The following is an 18398-nucleotide window of genomic DNA, read 5'->3' as shown; positions in this document are numbered from 1 at the left end:
GTGTAGAGGTAAAAAGGAAAGGACCAAATACAGAGCCCTTTTGGTCCCAGGTCACCTCTGTGGGGTTCTAGTGGTTATAGGGGAAAATGGGAACACTTGTTTAAAAAGCATCAGAACATTATATAGGCCGAGACCGAGTCTGCAGCCCAGCCCTTTGGTATATAGGCTACCGAGAACTAAAACCAGAGTTATACCTCTGTGTGTGACGGACAGCTATAAATACACGAACAAAGAGCTATCTTCATATTGCCGTCATGCAGAGCTGAGAGAGATGATTATCACGCCGACATATTTCGGGCTGACCGCCAACAGAACACCATAAACGTATATTTCTCCATCATTAAAGTCTCAAAGATACGAGTGGCCCCCGAGGCAGTGTTTAGGCAGCTCTCTCTCCCTCACTCACTCTCTCTCTCTCTCTCTCTCTCTCCCTCTCTCTCTCTCTCTCTCTCTCTCTCTCTCTCTCTCCACGCTCAAGCATCTCAGAGCGTTCTAAGCCGCCCAGTTTTGTCATAATGTCATGCGTCTGGCCCCGATGATTGGCAGCCTCAAGTGGTTGCAGATGAAAGCGGGGGCCCCCCATGCTAATGAATAGAGCCCTGATTGCACAGTGCTCCTCGAGTGGTGAATTACACATCCACTGCAGTGCCCCTCTCGTTCTCTGCATATTCACGCTGACGCTCTTTATGCTGATGATGAGCCCTCTTCTTTACAACAGTCAACAACATCTATAAAAAAAACAGCCATCATGCCATCTTCATCATCTCCTCCTCTTCCTCCTCGACTTTATTTCAAGATGCTCCCGGCGGGGGGGTGGGGGTGGGGGGGGTGGGGGGTCTTAGATCTCGTTCATCTGCCTGCCGCTTGTGTCTTTCCTCGTGCGAGTGGAAAACCTGCATCTGCTTCTGTTATTTGATTCACCACTTGAACCCTAGCGCGTCCCTATATTCTGGGCCAGTCATATAATTGGTGAACCTTTGACGGAAATATATAAGCAAGGATTCGGTGAAAAGAGAAAAAAAGAAACGAGGCGACCCAGGATAGATCCCTGGGGGATCCCGGTCAACAAATTATACAGGCATTAAGTGGTTGAAATGACGACATCAATGTCATTCAGTCAGAGTAGGCTATGGGCCAGTGATTCTCAACCTTTAATGGATCCCAATTTGATACGAGTTCCATCTCTTGGTGACGGTGGGACCACAATCTACGCTGTAAAATCCACAATTTTGGAACCACATATAGCAAAGCAAAGCAAAGCAAAGTTACTATATTTACCCAGGGTAACTGGACTAAGCATCAGATACTTGTTTACAGCCAGGCCCTGCTCATAGAACATTTCATGGTAGTGGTTCAATGCCTTGCTCAAGGGCACTTCAGCGGCGGTAATTTTAACGTGCCGGTCCGGGGATACGAACTGGCGACCTTCCGGTATCAAGACCGCTCTGCAAACCGTTCGGCCACCGCTGCCGCATAACGTTCATACCCGTATGGGGGTGCATTTGGTTCCTAACTGTCAATCAGTTACCCAGGGACCCCCTGGAACGCAAACCAAGGACCCCTGAGAGTCCGCAAACCCCACATTGAGAACCAGTGTGGGCTATACACAAATAGATGATTGCCCTCCTGTGTTAAATAATACGTTTGACCTGCGGGGATGGATTTAGACTCAAGGAGGGAGGCCCCGGGGCCACTTATAGCCCCATGCGGTCGTGCAAACTCACTATTGTTGTACAGTATGGTATGTGTAGGTTCAGGAAAGCACCTGTAGATATTTTATCATACAGATTTAGCTACAGTATAACATACAGTATATATATATACACACACACACACACACACACACACACACACACACACACACACACACACGCACACACACACACACACACACACACACACACACACACACACACACACACACACACACACACACACACACACATGGCAGCTCTGTAGTCAGATGACTATTTAGGAGGGGGCTTGTACTGTAGGCTGAAGGGCTCACATATTTGAGTGTTCGAATGTATATTTACATTTAAGTAAATTGTGGATGGGCCCCATGGCCCTGGGCTGCAGGGTTCCCTGGGGCCCCTGGACCCACTGGCCCTGCCCATAATCCTTCTATGTGTTTGACACCCTGCCCCTGGTTGTTGAAATTAGCTTCCAGGCATATATATCTGCACTGTAGACTAACCCACCGCAAACTGCAGGGTAAGGACCTTCAACAAGCTCTTTCGCTGTCAACTTGTTATATGGGGCTCATTTTAAAGGTATATTCAGTGATTTGACTTAATCTAAATATCACTTCTTTTTTCTTTTTTTCTGGATAATCCTCCCTACTATAGAGTGTGCTGACCATATAAGGAGTTCCTCCCTGTCCCCAGTGAGCCCCTGGGGTCAAAAAACCCTAGTTTCAGTTTTGGTGGCGGGTGGCAAAGCCTTCATCCAATCAGGATGAGAGGGGCCTTCCTCCAATCATGATCGAGTGGGGTGCACATGCTGTTGGCCTGTTGCACTTCCCCCCACTGTAGAGCGTGCATGTGCACATTTTGTTACCGGGGCGGACTGGGTGGTTCTCCAAATCACTCAAATCACTGAATGCTCCTTTAACTTCATATAGTTAAAATATTCTCAGCGAGTGTCGGCATTCACCCTGCATTCTCCTTTATGGGATGATGAGGCAGGAGGAACTTGCAGCTTGCAGAAGTTCTCTCATGCACTGTTTTCATGTCCAGACGGACGGTGACCGGATTTGGGGGCACTTTAGTTTCAAACTAGTATAAACTAGCTGGTGTCTTATAGAAAAGAGCCATGTCAGCAAGTGGTATGGACAGTTAACACTATGACTATGACCAGTTTCACAGGAGGAATTCTCTCATTTTGCTCATTTAGACCGAGCTGACCACACTGAATTTACATTGAGGCACAGTGTTTTGTTTAAATTTGGACATTATACAGGCCCACCATTTAACCCCCGACCATAAATGCTGTACACAACTCTATACAGTATCTAGTTTCCAAACAGAGCAAAGTTAAAAATGAATTTATCTTACTCCGAACTATAGGCCTGCTATACATACTGTGCTATATAAATTCTGAAAAATATACAAAAAGACCTTTGATGTGTAAACTATGGCCCTTACAGTAGCACAATGAATGCAGGCGTGGAAGAACTGAAGCAAGGAAATAGGTAAAACAAATGATTCACTTTGCCCAGGCTCACGGCCATTGCGGCACTATGCAAAAATAAACAGCCAGCTCCGTAGTAGGGTTCCCAAAACGTGTTTATTTTTGGAGATGGCAGCAGCTTTTGATACATTATTGCACTTCAGCTTGATTCATGACAAGCTGGACCGGGGCTGTGAATCATTCACTAGGCTGACATCTTGGAAGCATCAGTGTCATATTGGGGGCCGCCTTGTAGTGAGACTGGCGCGGGGACAGACGGAGACTCTCACCATCTGGCAGACTTTGGGGTCTTGTGTGCCATGGTGCTGCCAGACAGCCTTTTAGCTGCAGACGTCACCAAAACCTCTCAAGCCGGTGGAGAAAGAGGAGGACTCACCATCAAGCACTCTCGTTTGTCAAATTACAGTCATCATCATCACAGGGCAGCCAGTTGCGCGCTGATGTGATTCCTTCTCACTGCAGTCCATCTGTCACTGTACTGTAAATGGCTTTTTGTTTGGTCTCTCCATGACCGGCAGGAGGATGAAATAAAGTTAACTGAAAAGGAGCCACTTGCATTATACTCCTATACTATGCAGTAGCTCCTTTTCCCCAGAAGGTGATGCTGCATCCTCATGGCTAAAGATGAATTCAGGCCTGGTAAACAATGAGCACACTGGATAAGTGGATAGCAACTGAGGACCCATGTACTGTGTAGGTATTCACATTACAAGCTGTGTGATTGTTATCTTTCCATACTGAATAGGATACAAGCCCTAGGAATGTAACCGAATTGCAACCCTGAAATCAAATCTGTTTTGATTGTTTAATTATTGTCTCAATTTGACCACTTAAGGCCTCAACTCTGTGTGTGTGTGTGTGTGTGTGTGTGTGTGTGTGTGTGTGTGTGTGTGTGTGTGTGTGTGTGTGTGTGTGTGCTGAGGACCATGCTACTAAACCAGGTCATTGTTTTTGTTTGGTCAGCCTGGGGGATGTATTATTCTCCAAATGAACAAAACCTTTTTGTTTTCATGAAGAAAGTAAATTGCATGATATAAGTATATTTTATCACCTAAGGTTCAGAAGATTATATTAACAATAAACAGCATAAGTATCGGTAGAGAAACATTGGGTAGGTATGCACAAATGCATGTGTCTGTGTGTGTGTGTGTGTGTGTGTGTGTGTGTGTGTGTGTGTGTGTGTGTGTGTGTGTGTGTGTGTGTGTGTGTGTGTGTGCGTGCGTGCGTGCGTGCGTGCGTGCGTGCGTGCGTGCGTGCGTGCGTGCGTGTGTGTGTGTTTAGTGTGTAAACAACCCAGCCCACACCCTGCTTTTATTCTCAGGGGTTTTTCCTTTCTTTTCACTCTCTCTCTCTCCATTGTCCCCGTGCTTCCTCCAGCTTGGCCCCATCCCACCGGGCCAGTACCATCCCCAGGTGGAGCTGGATTCTCACGTTGCTCCGGCATTGTGTCCCCCTTCAATAGGAGCACTGTTTTGGAGTGAACCAACGACGGGCCAGTTTCCACCCAGCTGTGCCGGACAGACCGCAAGCCAAGCAGGTCAAACACAGGCTGGAGGAAGTCGATGTCACTGTGTGGGCCCTAGTATAAAGTGTGTCACCCAAGTGTCCCTGATCAGTTTGTTGTTGTACCTGGGTGCTAATGATTTACTGCGCTGGCTGGCGCTTAGGCTTGTTGCACTTCTTCAATCTTCACAATGCAACGCTTGATTAATAGCCTCTGAAAATAGCCCTTCTACAAGCTCACAATGCGTTGCGATATTGTGAGCTTGTAGAACAGCTAATTTCACTGTCTCACGGCAAAGTATAAATCATAGTTTGACAGAGAGGAATAAGGAATACTCGCAGGCAGCCACACAGTGCAAAGTTTACAATGAATTTGATTCTTGCATTTCATTTAAATTAAAAACAAACCATGTATTTCTCATGTGTATGAAAATGACAAAAGTTCAATATAAGACACACATACAATAAACACACAGTATATCTACTTAACATTTTCACCTGGCTTGTGGGCAGTGGTGGAACAATTACTCAGATCTTTACTTACGTAAAAGAATAACAGCTTCAGTGTAGACTTCACGATCATACTGGATTGTAATTAACAACAATGCATGCTCATTTTAGTGTTGCAGCTGGTAAAAGTGCGGATTAAGTAAATCTACCTCAAAATTTGACTTAACCACCCAACATCCCTATTCTGGGGGGGAACATTAGCCAAAAATAGCAGATCTGCAAGCTCACAATGCCTTGAGATTCAGTGGGGGGGAAAAGAGCTAGAGTAGTATAGTAGAGTTGTAACTCAGGGCCATTTTACTAGAGGGTTAAGTATTAGTATTAGTATTGAGTAAGTTGCGTAAATGTATACTTTCCATCACTGCTTGTGGGTGTCCCATATCATCCGCCTGTCGTGTTGTGGGTGAGTTTTGATTGGACACACTGCCGGTGGCTCCACCTTACCAGTAGAGGCACAGTCAGTCCCACAAGCCAGTTCACCTGTGAAACCTGGTCCAGTGACACCAGTCACTTGCACCATCATCAGGGTCAAACTAAGCCCGGCAGAGACTTCACCGCAGAAACCCAGAGCAAAGCCTTCACGTGAGTAACAGAATGCTTCACTTTATTTGCTCTTGTATTGATTTGTCAACAGCAAAAGCTGCTCATCTGTGTTGTGTAATTTCTATACTATAGTCCTTTTCCGCTTGATTACACAGGAAAAGGCTAATTTAAAGTTTTTACAATAATTGTCTTTCTTTGGCACACTCTTTTCAGTCATGTACAATGGTATAGATAAAGACAAAGAAAGCAGAGCCTTTATTTGCACAATGCTTGTACTTTTGTCATTATCAGAGTTAGAATCTGACGGCTGTGCATGGCGCTTGTTTTTCTATTGACATATACTGTACAGTTGCATGACTCATTGTTACACACACAGTGACATCCTGACTGTTCATTTAATGGAGTTACTAATGGATAAATGAACACTGTGTTAGTTGCATATTACATATTCCTCATCTCACTGACACAATGAGCCCAACCAGATCAGGGCTGGGCGATATGGACAAATATCTCGAATATATTCGACCAAATATCTCAAAATCGATATTGGGACGATAATATCATTTTTTGAAAGTACAAAATAAGGCAATAGACAAGTATGCCATATCATCACATTATATACCAAATCCAGGACGATATCTACAGTTGGAGGCCATCGATATTGTCCTTTTCTTTTTGCTGAGGTTTGCGTGATCTGCGCAAAAGGACAGTTAACCCATTTTGGGCGGGAACCCCTTTTGGTGTTTTAAACATTATGTTATAATTTAGCTATTGAAAAATAGCAGATCTACAAGCTCATAGCGCGCCACCGAGTGGCGCGCTACGAGCTTGTAGGTCTGCTATTTTTGAAAAATCGTGAAAATATTTATTTCAGAAAACTGGAGGATTTAGAAGGATTTTTTAAAATGTTGAGGTCAGGCCTAAATGGGTCAAATGATAAGGGACAATATCGGTGGCACCCAACTGTAAGCGATTTCTCCAAGTTACATGAACAGTGAACATGAAGACTTGCACAGCCTGTACGCCCCCTACAATGAGACTTCCATTCCACCTGTCCTGCAGCGCTCGACAACATGGCCTCCACTGTCTCCGTGCGCAGCTACTCGGTGCGCCAGCCGTCCTTCTCCACCATGTCCCTGAGGGACAGTGGACGGAGCATCCGCTCCAAGCCACCCTGCGTCTCCTCGTCCATCAGCGGCGGCCTGTCTCTGTCGCGCTCCCTGTCCGTGGGCAACGGGCTCAACCTGCTGGGCTCCAGTGGCTTCAACATGGGGACCAGTGACAAGGAGACCATGCAGGTAGGGATGTATGGTGATTTATATCATTCATCGTATCGGTATCGGACGATATCTACTTCTGTTAAATCGGTATCTGCAAAGAATCACAATATTTTCTGCCGTTGTTACTAAAGTTTTACATTTTGTTTCCCTGCATGGATGCATGCAGGGCCTGAACGACCGGCTAGCCACCTATCTGGACAAGGTGCGCACGCTGGAGAAGTCCAATGGCGAGCTGGAGATGCAGATTAAGAAGCTGATGTTGGAGAAGGTTCCGAAGGGCCACGACATCGACGGCATGATGGCCCAGGCGCACGCCATTGGACAGGAGGTCAGTGCTAAGGAGATGGTGGCATGGGTGGTGGTGACCGATTCCCAGATGCCACCCCGCTGCCTGGTCTGCACTTCTAAAGTGTCCCATAGTAGCAACATACTTAAGCCCTAAGCCCCAACTCAGAGCCATCTGAGCAGCCATAGCCATCAGGGTGAAGCTGTAAAAGCATTTTCACACTGGGACTGGTAAATGTCCCCTTTCCGTGACGTACGTCGTCAACGTCAGTGCTCAGATGAAAGCTTTTTCCTTAGCTTTTGTGTGTGACAAAAAGACAAAGATATCCGTCTCCGTCCACAATCTCTTTCCCCTTTGTTCCTATATAAACAACTTACAATACACTATATGAGCCATTATGAAACCTGATAGTTTAGGCATTCTGCAAAAATGTAGCCTCGGAAACCCAGACATTTAAGCAAAAATGTGACCCACATTCAAGTTACGACAAACAATGCCCCCCCCCCCCCCCCCCTCTCTCTCGCGCAGGTGAGGAAGAAGACCCTGGAGAACGCTCGCATCATGCTGGAGATCGACAACGCCAAGCTGGCTGCCGACGACTTCAGGGTCAAGTGAGTGTCACTGCACGGAGGGTCTTTTTCTTGTAACCTGCCTGCGACTGTTCGCACGGGAGCGTCAGACCGCAGAGAGGCACCACCAATAAATGACTTGTCTGTCAGCTTAACGAAATAAGAGCCTCGTTCCCACGGCGCTGCTCGGGGGGGTGGGGTGGGGGTGCTTGTGGCTGTAGCGTTAGTGAGCATTGGGACATGATAGATCACTTAGGTCAAGGGCACATCATCCATTTCTAAAGTAGGCTATACCCAATACCCACAGTTGGCAAGATGAAGTAGAGATGCTAGAACGGACCCCCCCCCCCCCCCCCCCCCGCACGCACGCACGCACACACACACACACACACACACGCGCGCGCGCGCGCGCGCGCACGCACACACTCCTCTTTTTTCACATGTTGATGGTATATTCCGTCTTCCGTGGCAGGTTGCAGAGAAGCGTACGTAGCTCACAGAGCAGAAACCCTCTTAATTGAATTTTACACCCTATAAACTAATCCTAGGCTAACCCCTGTGTTAAGTTAAATTAACACTGATCTCGCTGTGTAGCAGTAGTGGCAACGTAACGTGTGCACGGGCCCGGCCCATGTGCAATTGTGCATGGTGCCATTATGCACAAAATGCCTGATCGGGTGTTAAGTAAAGGTGCAGGCAAATAGATGACACAAAATTTCAGAGGCTGAGAGGTTGTTTCCATTGTGGTCCATTAAACATTCAACATTGAAACAACTGGACAAAAACAAACACCTCTCAAGCCAGACAACTCTTCAACAATCTTTGAATGTATACCATCTGAAATTCCGCCTCATATTTTAAAATATATTTGAATTTCCATTTCTGCTAAGCAGAATAGGCTTCAAATGATTTAGTTTCCAGTAGGCCTATACAGGACTCATTTACGTGCCTGCAAAGGTGGAATGGAAGTGGGGGAGGTGAGACATCCGCTTGATTTTCTGCTGATTAATTTGCAGCGCTTGTTCAGTCTGTAATGTCGTGTAATATCTACAAGCTCACATCTGCAAAGTGTTGTGAGCTTGTAGACTGGTTGGTTGCTTTCGGCTTGCGAAACCATCTTCCGTCCATGTGCAAATCAGGCTTTAGGTGGAAGCATTTGAAGTCTCTCTCAAGTCAAGACAGTGGGGTGATGTATACTTTGTGAATACACTCACTCAGTATCATCACTATACATTTACTTAAGTACTGTATTTAGTACAAGTTTTAGGTCTTTGTACTTTACTTGAGTAATTCCAATTTTCAATACTTTTACTTCTACTCCAGTACATCTCAGAGGCAAATATTTTATACTACTACTATACTACATAGATTTGAATTATTATTACAAAGCATTCATTAACCACTTCAGCCCTATATACTGTACATTTAGGCCAGTTGAAAATTTACAAATTACAAGCTCGCAATGCATCGCGATGTGACGCATTGTGGGCTTGTAGATCTGCTATTTTCAAAATATTTTGTATTACTTGGAGTAATGGAGTATAGTTACATTGCAGTATTGATACCTTAAATAAGGCAATTCTTTTGAGTCCTTTTTCCACCACTGATCGTGGGGTTAAATGTCTACAGGTGGGAGGCCGAGGCCACTCTGTGCCAGTCCGTGGAGAGGGACTGCCAGGCTCTGAAGAGGGCCAAGTCCGACCACGACCAGATCATCGCCACCCTCCGCGGAGACCTGGACAGCCTGAAGGAGGAGCTCTACTTCCTCAAGAAAAATCACGACGAGGTGAGATGCCCCCCCCCCCCCCCCCCCCCGAGCAGAGGTCACGTCAAAATGTGATCAATGACGCTTTGCACATCAGCCTAATCACCTCACACGTTGTCAGCCGGCCCGGGAGGGGGGAAGTGTTCCGGGTGAAGAATTTACGTATATTGGACGCACTTGAAAGCTGCATATATACACACACATTGACATGAGTGATATTCGTTGCCCACGAGATCGCGTTGCACTCCAGTGCTTGTGTTTTAGATTACATTGAAGCCCATAATATAAATGTAATAAAATACAATCCAAAAATAGCGCACAAACTCACTCATCATCGCGCACGCTTGGGGAGCAGTTAGTTGGTTAAGTTTCTTTATAGGGACACTTCCACATGAAGCCAGGAGAAGAGTAGGGATGGAACTGTGGGGACACTTGGGTTCCCAGGTGGCCCATTGCCACCCTTGGCTGAGACAATAGGCTGACACAGGCCTCCGCCTGTGTCTGTTGTCTTTGTGATTCCTCTCTGTGAGGTCAGAGGGGAACACTGCTTTCAGGATCTGAAATATGATAACATAGGTATACTTGCCACACCCTCCTCTCTCTGGAGGCATTGTGCCTGTAGATACCGTGATAACATCTACATGCACTCCCATGCATGTGTGTGTGTGTGTGTGTGTGTGTGTGTGTGTGTGTGTGTGTGTGTGTGTGTGTGTGTGTGTGTGTGTGTGTGTGTGTGTGTGTGTGTGTGTGTGTGTGTGTGTGTGCGTTCATGTGCTTGTGTATGTGTATGTGTACACAGATGGCATGCACACACACAGGAAAGTGTATACAGACATTCAGGTGTGGTCTGTATGTGTCTGGCAGCCTGCATGGGCATCTAATGGTGTTTTTCAATGACATAGTCCCTGCTTGTCACGCCATAGCTCTACCCTGTTACATAGTCCCTGCTTGTCACGCCATAGCTCTACCCTGTTTGTGTTGCCTTTCCATTGTACCTTGTATCAGGTTTACTAACGGGTACTTTTTTTTACTTGAACGTGTCCAAGTTCCAAAAGAGCTCAGCTCAGACTATATGATTGCTCAGAGCAGTGATTCTCAACCTTTTTGATTTCAAGGTTCGATATGCCATAGGCCACAGACCCCCTTTGGATACCTTTATAGGCCTATATACACATGCCGTATAGACCCCAATCTATACTGTAAAATCCTCCTCTGAGAGTTACAGAGAGTTTAGAATCCTCACTAAAGCCCTGAAGGACAGCTGCATGTCATGGATGGACAGTAAAGTCCTGAAGGAAAGCTGCACATCATGGATGGACAGACACATAGGAAGCTTGCCAATACAGTAGGTCTTTCACTTAAAGTGATTTTTACTAGTTGACTAGTTGCCTAGTTTACTAGTCGACTAGTCGACTTACTAGTTGTTTAACTAGGCCTATACCTATTGTGTAACCCCCCCCCTTTTTATATTATGTTTATAATATTGTGCATTTAAAAACTGTGTACATTCGTGACTATAATCTAGCATTCTAGCTGATCTTGAGGCCTACAAAATCGGGAGAAAAAAACGTATGTATATTTTTTCTTATCAACTAGTCAACTATAGTACCAACGAGGTCAACTAGTGGTTTTACTAGTCGACTAGTTGCTTAAAGCCCTACAATACAGTTGTTATGGTCACACCCGCTTACGAATCTTACGATACAGCAGTGAGTCTCAAAGTGGGGACCCCAGTATATCAGAGATCCAGTGGGAATGGGAGGGGTGGATATGTTTTCCCCCCCAATGGATCAGAATAAGACGTCTTGCCATAAGAGTCACAAAAGCAACAAAGTCTGATTGATATTTAGGCAGATAAATGGTCCCGGGACGAACGCCAAAGAGAGAAATGACACAGGACAGAGCTGCCGATGTTTCTGATCTATACAGATCTGTGTCCAAAGGTGCCATGTTTATACGCTGCATTCTTTCTCCTCTCTGCCCTGCCATGTGCAGGAAAAGTCCTCCCTGAGGGCGCGCCTGAGCAACGAGCAGGTGAGCGTGGAGGTGGACGCGACCCAGGGCCCTGACCTTGGGGGCATCATGGCCGAGCTGAGGGTCCAGTACGAGGGCATCACGCGCAAGAACAAGGAGGAGGCCGAGGTTTGGTACATGAAGAAGGTGAGTGAGTCACTCGTCTACGGGCTAATCTCTCTTCTCGCCCCGGAGGTGACTTATTGTGTGTGTGTGTTTCTGTGATTGTGTTTTTTTAAAACAATATTAGTCAAATGACTGTGTGAATGGATGGCTGTCCTGCGTTTCGGTTCTTACCTCACCTACTGTATACACGTGACAGACTGTAAGTATAGTAGATATAACGTGTGTGTGTGTGTGTGTGTGTGTGTGTGTGTGTGTGTGTGTGTGTGTGTGTGTGTGTGTGTGTGTGTGTGTGTGTGTGTGTGTGTGTGTGTGTGTGTGTGTGTGTGTGTGTGTGTGTGTGTGTGTGTGTGTGTGTGTGTGTGCGCGCGCACTGTGCAGCTGGAGGCAATACAGTGTGAGGTCAAGGACAGCAACGATTCGCTGCGCTGCGCCCAGAGCGAGCTCCACGAGAAGCGCCGTTTCCTGCAGGCTCTGGAGGTTGAGCTGGACAACCTGCGCAAGCAGGTACTGCACACACACACACACACACACACACACACACACACACACACACACACACACACACACACACACACACACACACACACACACACACACACACACACACACAGGGCTGTACAGAGGACTTCAGAGTTGAGGCACGTCTTTCTTTGGACACAAAGAAAGAAGAATATACTGTAAGTAGGCCTCCTCATCTACTGATAAATACACTACTGCCTTGGAGCCCCTGCCTAGACCCCCCAATTCACCCTTTCCTCACCCTGGCCTGTCCTCCCTGCACGCCCCTGGCCTGTCCCCTCTGCACGCCGCACACTTTGACAGGCCTATATCTACATGGAGACAGCTGCTTTCTCTTTGTCAACATCGGTCTGAGTTAATAGTGATACAATGTACACAGCGAGCGGCTCCATTCTCTTCCTATAATCAGTCAATGCGACAGAGCCCCCGAGTTAAACAAGCAGACGTTTTGTCCGTGTCACTGCGGAACGTGTGCGAGCACATCGTGCGGTAGAACCGCGCGGCTTTGGACGGAGACCTGATCGTTAATTAAGACCACAGATATCCTGTCACTGACAGACAGGCCCTCCGGGCCCTGGCTGGTCAGGTGGTGAGGTATTTGCAGGTGGTAAACGCTATGAGATCTATGAGTAAAGTCAGTAAACACACCCATAGAGCCATTTTACGTATAGCTGAAAAGAGCTTTGAACAACGTTTAACATATGCCACAGTCATATTGATGCTTGTTTGAACACTGATGACTCAGACTCATCTGTTGACTTATGGGCTGTAATGTTTCCCAGACATGGTATTGGTATTGGTGTGTGTACAGTATGATTTGACTGCAGCCCATATATAGAGTGCTCGAACGGCTTAGAGAGGATCATGTCCACCTAATTGCTAAATTGCACCATAAAATCCCAACGCATATGGCTTTTGAACATATATGGCTATTTTAAAATATATGACTTCTAAGTATACAGTACACGATGGAACAATATGCTATTTGGAACTTTCCTTTGTTTGCAGTAAATTACCAAACCAACACTCATTATCTATTGTTAATTTCATTTGATTGGTGGGACTATACTTTAACCACTTAACCATATATACTTGACTGACCGGTGTCCCTCAGGGCTCTATAATAGGGTATATGCACAGAAGCCATTTTGGAAAGAACACCGGGCCGCGACATTCTAAACTCTATACGGCTTGTGCTTGTAACTACGCCCCGCTTCTGTTGCCCGAAGCGGAAGTGCCTCTTCTGACCGCGCCGGAGGCCCGCCGTCTCAAGCGAACTTGTGCCAAGTTGCGATTTAGCCGACCAGTTGCGACCATAGAGAATGGTAAATAATATTCTGGTGAGAGCGTTTGCTAAGCGTTTGCCCCACTGCCACTCAAAGTGGCTACTGGCCAATCACAGCGCGTTCTTGCACAAGTGCACTGGCCAATCACAGCACGTTGTACAGAGTATTTCTACTATTGCAGTATTGTTGCGACCAAAGGTCACATTTACTATGAAATCCTGCGTCTCGTGTCCGTCACACTATACCATATATGGTTGCCTTGACATCATGGAGACCCTTAGATCTCCATATATGGATCTGACCTCGTGACATCACGTGACGTCATGGAGACCCTTAACGCCTCCATATATGGTCACGCCTCATGACATCACGCCTCGTGACACGTCACGCCACCATATATGGCCATCTCCATATAATATGAAGATCACGCCCTCAGGGCGTCTTACTGATACCTTTACTTAAGTAAGAAAATGTGAGTACGGTACTTTTCCCCACCTCTGAGTGATAATGTTGCTTCCAGGTCGGGGTGTTGGAGAGCAACCTCGGGGAGACAGCTCATAAGTATGCGGTGGAGATGGACCGCCTGCAGGCCTCGCTGACGCAGCTGGAGGACGAGCTGTCTCAGCTGCGGCTGGACATGCAGCGCAACAAGACCGACTACGAGCAGCTGCTGCGCATCAAGCAGAACCTGGAGATGGAGATCGCCACGTACAGGAGGCTGCTGGAGGGAGAGGAATTGTAAGTCGCCCCGGCTCGCTCCTCGCTTATGGCAGCGGTTTGAAAACCGATACAGATACCCTAACCTGACTCCGCCAGATGGGGCAGCAGAGAGTACACTGGGTTCCCCCCTCCTGCTCCCATCTGGGAACTCTCAGGCAGACTTGATGCCCGGCCACAAAACGGCCTGGCCAATCAGCAGCAGCTATAGGCGGGATAGCTGCTGCTGATTGGCCTATGATTGGATTATGAAAACTATTCGTCCCTGATTGTATCCAATCAGAAGAGAGAACTCATCAAGGATAAAAAAGAAATAAAAAAAAAACCTGATAAATTATCTTACTGAGATTCTCTCTCCTGTTTGGATAGAATTAGTTTGCTAAAGAGCTGAGAGGAGACCCCTGTCACTGAACAAACATTCTATAGCAAGGATTACAATCAAAATATAGAGCAGTTTTGTCTGTCTGTCTGTCTGTCTGTCTGTCTGTCTGTCTGTTCGTTCCGTATATCAAAGCATTCATTAAATAAATGGCATCCAAGCATTCAATAAGCTCAAATCTGCATCAACACCTAAAAACAGAAAAAGGTGCAAAGGAATTTGACGTGTGCTTTCTGTCTTTCTGTCTGTCTGTCTGTCTGTCTTTGACGTGTGCTTTCTGTCTTTCTGTCTGTCTGTCTGTCTGTCTTTGACGTGTGCTTTCTCGTGCATCTCTTGAATTAAAACTGTTGTGTTGTGTTTTGACCTGCAGGATTAAAGAAGTCCCTCCGCCTCCTAAAAGTAAGTCATACCACCTGCCGAAAGGATCAAAGACATGTCATGAAAGAAGGACCAAACCCCAGTATTCATGTCACACTAGAATGTGCTCAATACAGCGTTCCTCACGTGGAAAATACTGAACTTCAAGAATGGTATCACTATTATTACAATGGCCAGAATTCCATTTGGATTAAAACAGTCATGAATAGGCATGCTCGCTATAGTTCCCCTTGGGTCAGTCCAACAGCATCACAAAGACATGCCCTGTTTCTTTTCATCTCAGCTGGCTTAGTATTGTCCTTCCCAGCTCCATTATATTACCATTGTACTGTACCCTGCCATGATGTACTACAGTGTAACCTATTTCTTCATTCAACATCGTTTACTGTAGTTCTCAAATGATTTAAGCACCCCCAGTTTGATATACGATACGATACGATACGATACAACTTTATTGTCAGCTTTCACTGAAATTTGCTTTGCGTCCATCACGTCACCGTTCAAGATACAGACAGGACATACACAATACATTACACAAGGTACATTACAGGACACACATCACAGAAGCAGACAGGAACAAGAACACTAGAACATATCCTCTTGGTTTACCGATTTTGGTTTAAAAGCAGAACATATGCATTCGGCCACATACATTTATCTGTTGGACCCAAATATTTGGTAATATTTGTACACTCTTAGAGTTGCTGACCCGTATAAGGGTCCCTTTGGTTCCTAACTAAATCATTTATCTGGGGACCTCCTGGGACCCCATCAAGGATACCTGGGGGTCCCTGAACCCCAGGTTGAGAACCAGTGCCTTGCTGGCGTCACCTAATGTTTTGTAGGATTTCGGTGCTGTTTCACACGTATAATTAAAGTGAATATTTCACTTGCCATTAATCATTTTGTATCAGCAGCACACTTCATGCACAGTATGGTAGTATGCATGCTTTGGGTCGGACGTAGCTGAGTGGGTATCGAGTGGATGCCGTCTGGGATTGGGAAGGTCACCAGTTGGACCCCCAGCTCACCCAGCGTATGTCGAAATGTCCTTGAGCACGAAAACACATAACCCAGCTAACAGCTACCCCTCCCTCCTCCCTGTGCTCATTATAGACATCTGAGCAACCATCAGCTGGGAATAAATTTCCCCTCCACTGGTCGAACAGAACAAAATATTCCCCTGTAGATATAAAATAGTAGGTTATTAGTGCCATAATACCTGATCTTTGTCTATGAAAGCCAACACACCTTCAAAGATTAGTTTTGCAAGCTTTGTTGCAAAACGAATGAGTTTGTTGCACTCTTGTGACTTAATTCTATTCCCTTAGAAATGTCCGTCCTCTACTTTTCTATTCCTATGGGTCCACCACAGTGCACTACATTAGCCCATTTCGTTGGCTATTCAAAAATATAGAGATATACAGTTGGAGGCCATCGATATTGTCCTTTTCTTTTTGCTGAGGTTTGCGTGATCTGTGCAAAAGGACAGTTAACCCATTTTGGGCGGGAACCCCTTTTGGTGTTTTAAACATTGTTATAATTTAGCTATTGAAAAATAGCAGATCTACAAGCTCATAGCTTAGAAGGATTTAGAAGGAGGATTTAGAAGGATTTTTTTTAAATTTTTAGGTCAGGCCTAAATGGGTCAAATGATAAGGGACAATATCGGTGGCACCCAACTGTACAGTACACACTTCTTGCCATGTTGCAAAGCAAAGCAAAGTTACTATATTTACCCAGGGTAACTGGACTAAGCATCAGATACTTGTTTACAGCCAGGCCCTGCTCATAGAACATTTCATGGTAGTGGTTCAATGCCTTGCTCAAGGGCACTTCAGCGGTGGTAATTTTAACGTGCCGGTCCGGGGATACGAACTGGTGACCTTCCGGTATCAAGACCGCTCCGCAAACCGGTCGGCCACCGCTGCAAACCGCTGCAAACTTGTACATCTGCTATTTTTCAATATTTTTGAAAAATCTTGAAAGCGTGAATTACGAAAAGGTTTGAGAACTACTGGTTTAGAATGTAGAATCGGCCTCAGGTCTTAATTTGTTATCGCAGTGGTTACCAAACCTTTTAGCCCGTGACCCAAAACAGAAATTAGATATTCGCCCAGGAACCATGACTTGTGAAAATAGCAAATCTACAAGCTCACAACACGTCGCTTCATGCCGCGTTGTGAGCTTGTAGATCGGCTATTTTCACTACTTCTTAAATATTTGTTCTAATTTATGGAATTTCTTTGATAATTATTATTAATTTAATGGAATTTTCTTTTTGCTTTTTTGGTTATGTTTTAAAATAATAATTAAAAACAAAATGTAGAAAACAAAAACTAAGGGGACCCATAACAATGTGTCCGCGACCCACAAATGGGTCCTGAGCGACTGTTTAGGGGATGTGTTCAGGGGATCCACCCAGTAGTAAAGGATATGTGTCAATGACCCTGATTTGTATCCCGTGTCTCGCAGAAGAGCCTGAAGTGCGAACTAGGAAGATCGTCAAGGTGGTCACTCAGACCATGATCAACGGCAAGGTGGTGGACGAGTCCAGCGAAGTGGAGGAGATCGAAGAGCGCAAGAAATGAGAGCCTGCTGTCTGTGTGCACGGGGGGCGGGGCACGACGACCCTCAGCACAGGAAAATCCTATAAGTGATACAACGTAAAAAGAGTGTTCATTTAAAACACATACAGTATGGCTAACATTTACAAATAATTAAGAAGGAAATAATGCATCCGGAGAGCTTTTAAAGAGGTGTAAAAGTATTTTCGCTCCAAAAAGTTATGATTGTGAAATTGTTATGTTTTGCTGGACCAGTTATTGCTGTTGTTAAAGATGGAGTGCCGTGATTTTTTTCCACCCTAAAACATGATCATCAGGTCTTATTGTTATATAAGGAGGTATAATTTTTTTCAAAAAAGTGTACAGTATTTGTTAAAATGTTGTTTTTATGTGGGCACGCCCACCAGTTCATTAAGTATGCTTGGTTTGCCTGGTGGGTGGTAATGGTTGGTGATCCACCTGAACTGAAGCCGCACCCACAGCTGTAGTTGTATGATAAACGGGGAGGGGTTAGGGGAGGGGCTGATAGTGTGATGTCACTATATATTACTGTTTATTTCATTGGCCCGTTTGACTGTCAAGGGTTCAGCCTCCAGGAAGAAACCCTAAATACAAAGTTAATACACCATTGCACATAAAAGGATGTCTAATGAAGTACTGTCACCTCATAGACACATGAAAAACTGGAAAAATACAAAAATTGTGGCACTCCCTCTTTAAGCTGTAAAGTGACGGCCGCCCTTATCCATTGTGTTTGTTGTTTTG

General features: G+C 45.6%; 1 protein-coding gene across 1 annotated transcript; it reads left to right on the top strand.

Moving 5' to 3' along the window:
• The first annotated feature begins 3784 nt into the window (after nt 1-3784).
• LOC306933761 (keratin, type I cytoskeletal 18-like) lies at nt 3785-18113 on the top strand. Its single transcript, XM_079516069.1, has 11 exons — nt 3785-3885; nt 4570-5787; nt 6811-7046; nt 7195-7356; nt 7843-7925; nt 9513-9669; nt 11644-11808; nt 12166-12291; nt 14113-14330; nt 15059-15087; nt 17542-18113. The coding sequence occupies exons 3-11, from the start codon at nt 6822-6824 to the stop codon at nt 17655-17657; spliced, it is 1281 nt and encodes a 426-aa protein (XP_079372195.1). The 5' UTR covers nt 3785-3885; nt 4570-5787; nt 6811-6821; the 3' UTR covers nt 17658-18113.
• Nucleotides 18114-18398: the final 285 nt, after the last annotated feature.

Source organism: Electrona antarctica, assembly GCF_951216825.1.
Source record: "Electrona antarctica genome assembly, chromosome: 12".
NCBI classification, from domain to species: domain Eukaryota; kingdom Metazoa; phylum Chordata; class Actinopteri; order Myctophiformes; family Myctophidae; genus Electrona; species Electrona antarctica.
This window is presented reverse-complemented; position numbering and strand designations above follow the sequence as displayed.

What these genes read in the sequence shown, in the direction of transcription:
- LOC306933761 (XM_079516069.1), top strand. Translation starts at nt 6,822, where the DNA reads ATGGCCTCCACTGTCTCCGTGCGCAGCTACTCGGTGCGCCAGCCGTCC. An exon ending in AGGTTTGGTACATGAAGAAG is followed by an intron (nt 11,809 to 12,165) that starts GTGAGTGAGTCA and finishes CGCACTGTGCAG; the next exon opens with CTGGAGGCAATACAGTGTGA. An exon ending in AGTCCCTCCGCCTCCTAAAA is followed by an intron (nt 15,088 to 17,541) that starts GTAAGTCATACC and finishes CGTGTCTCGCAG; the next exon opens with AAGAGCCTGAAGTGCGAACT.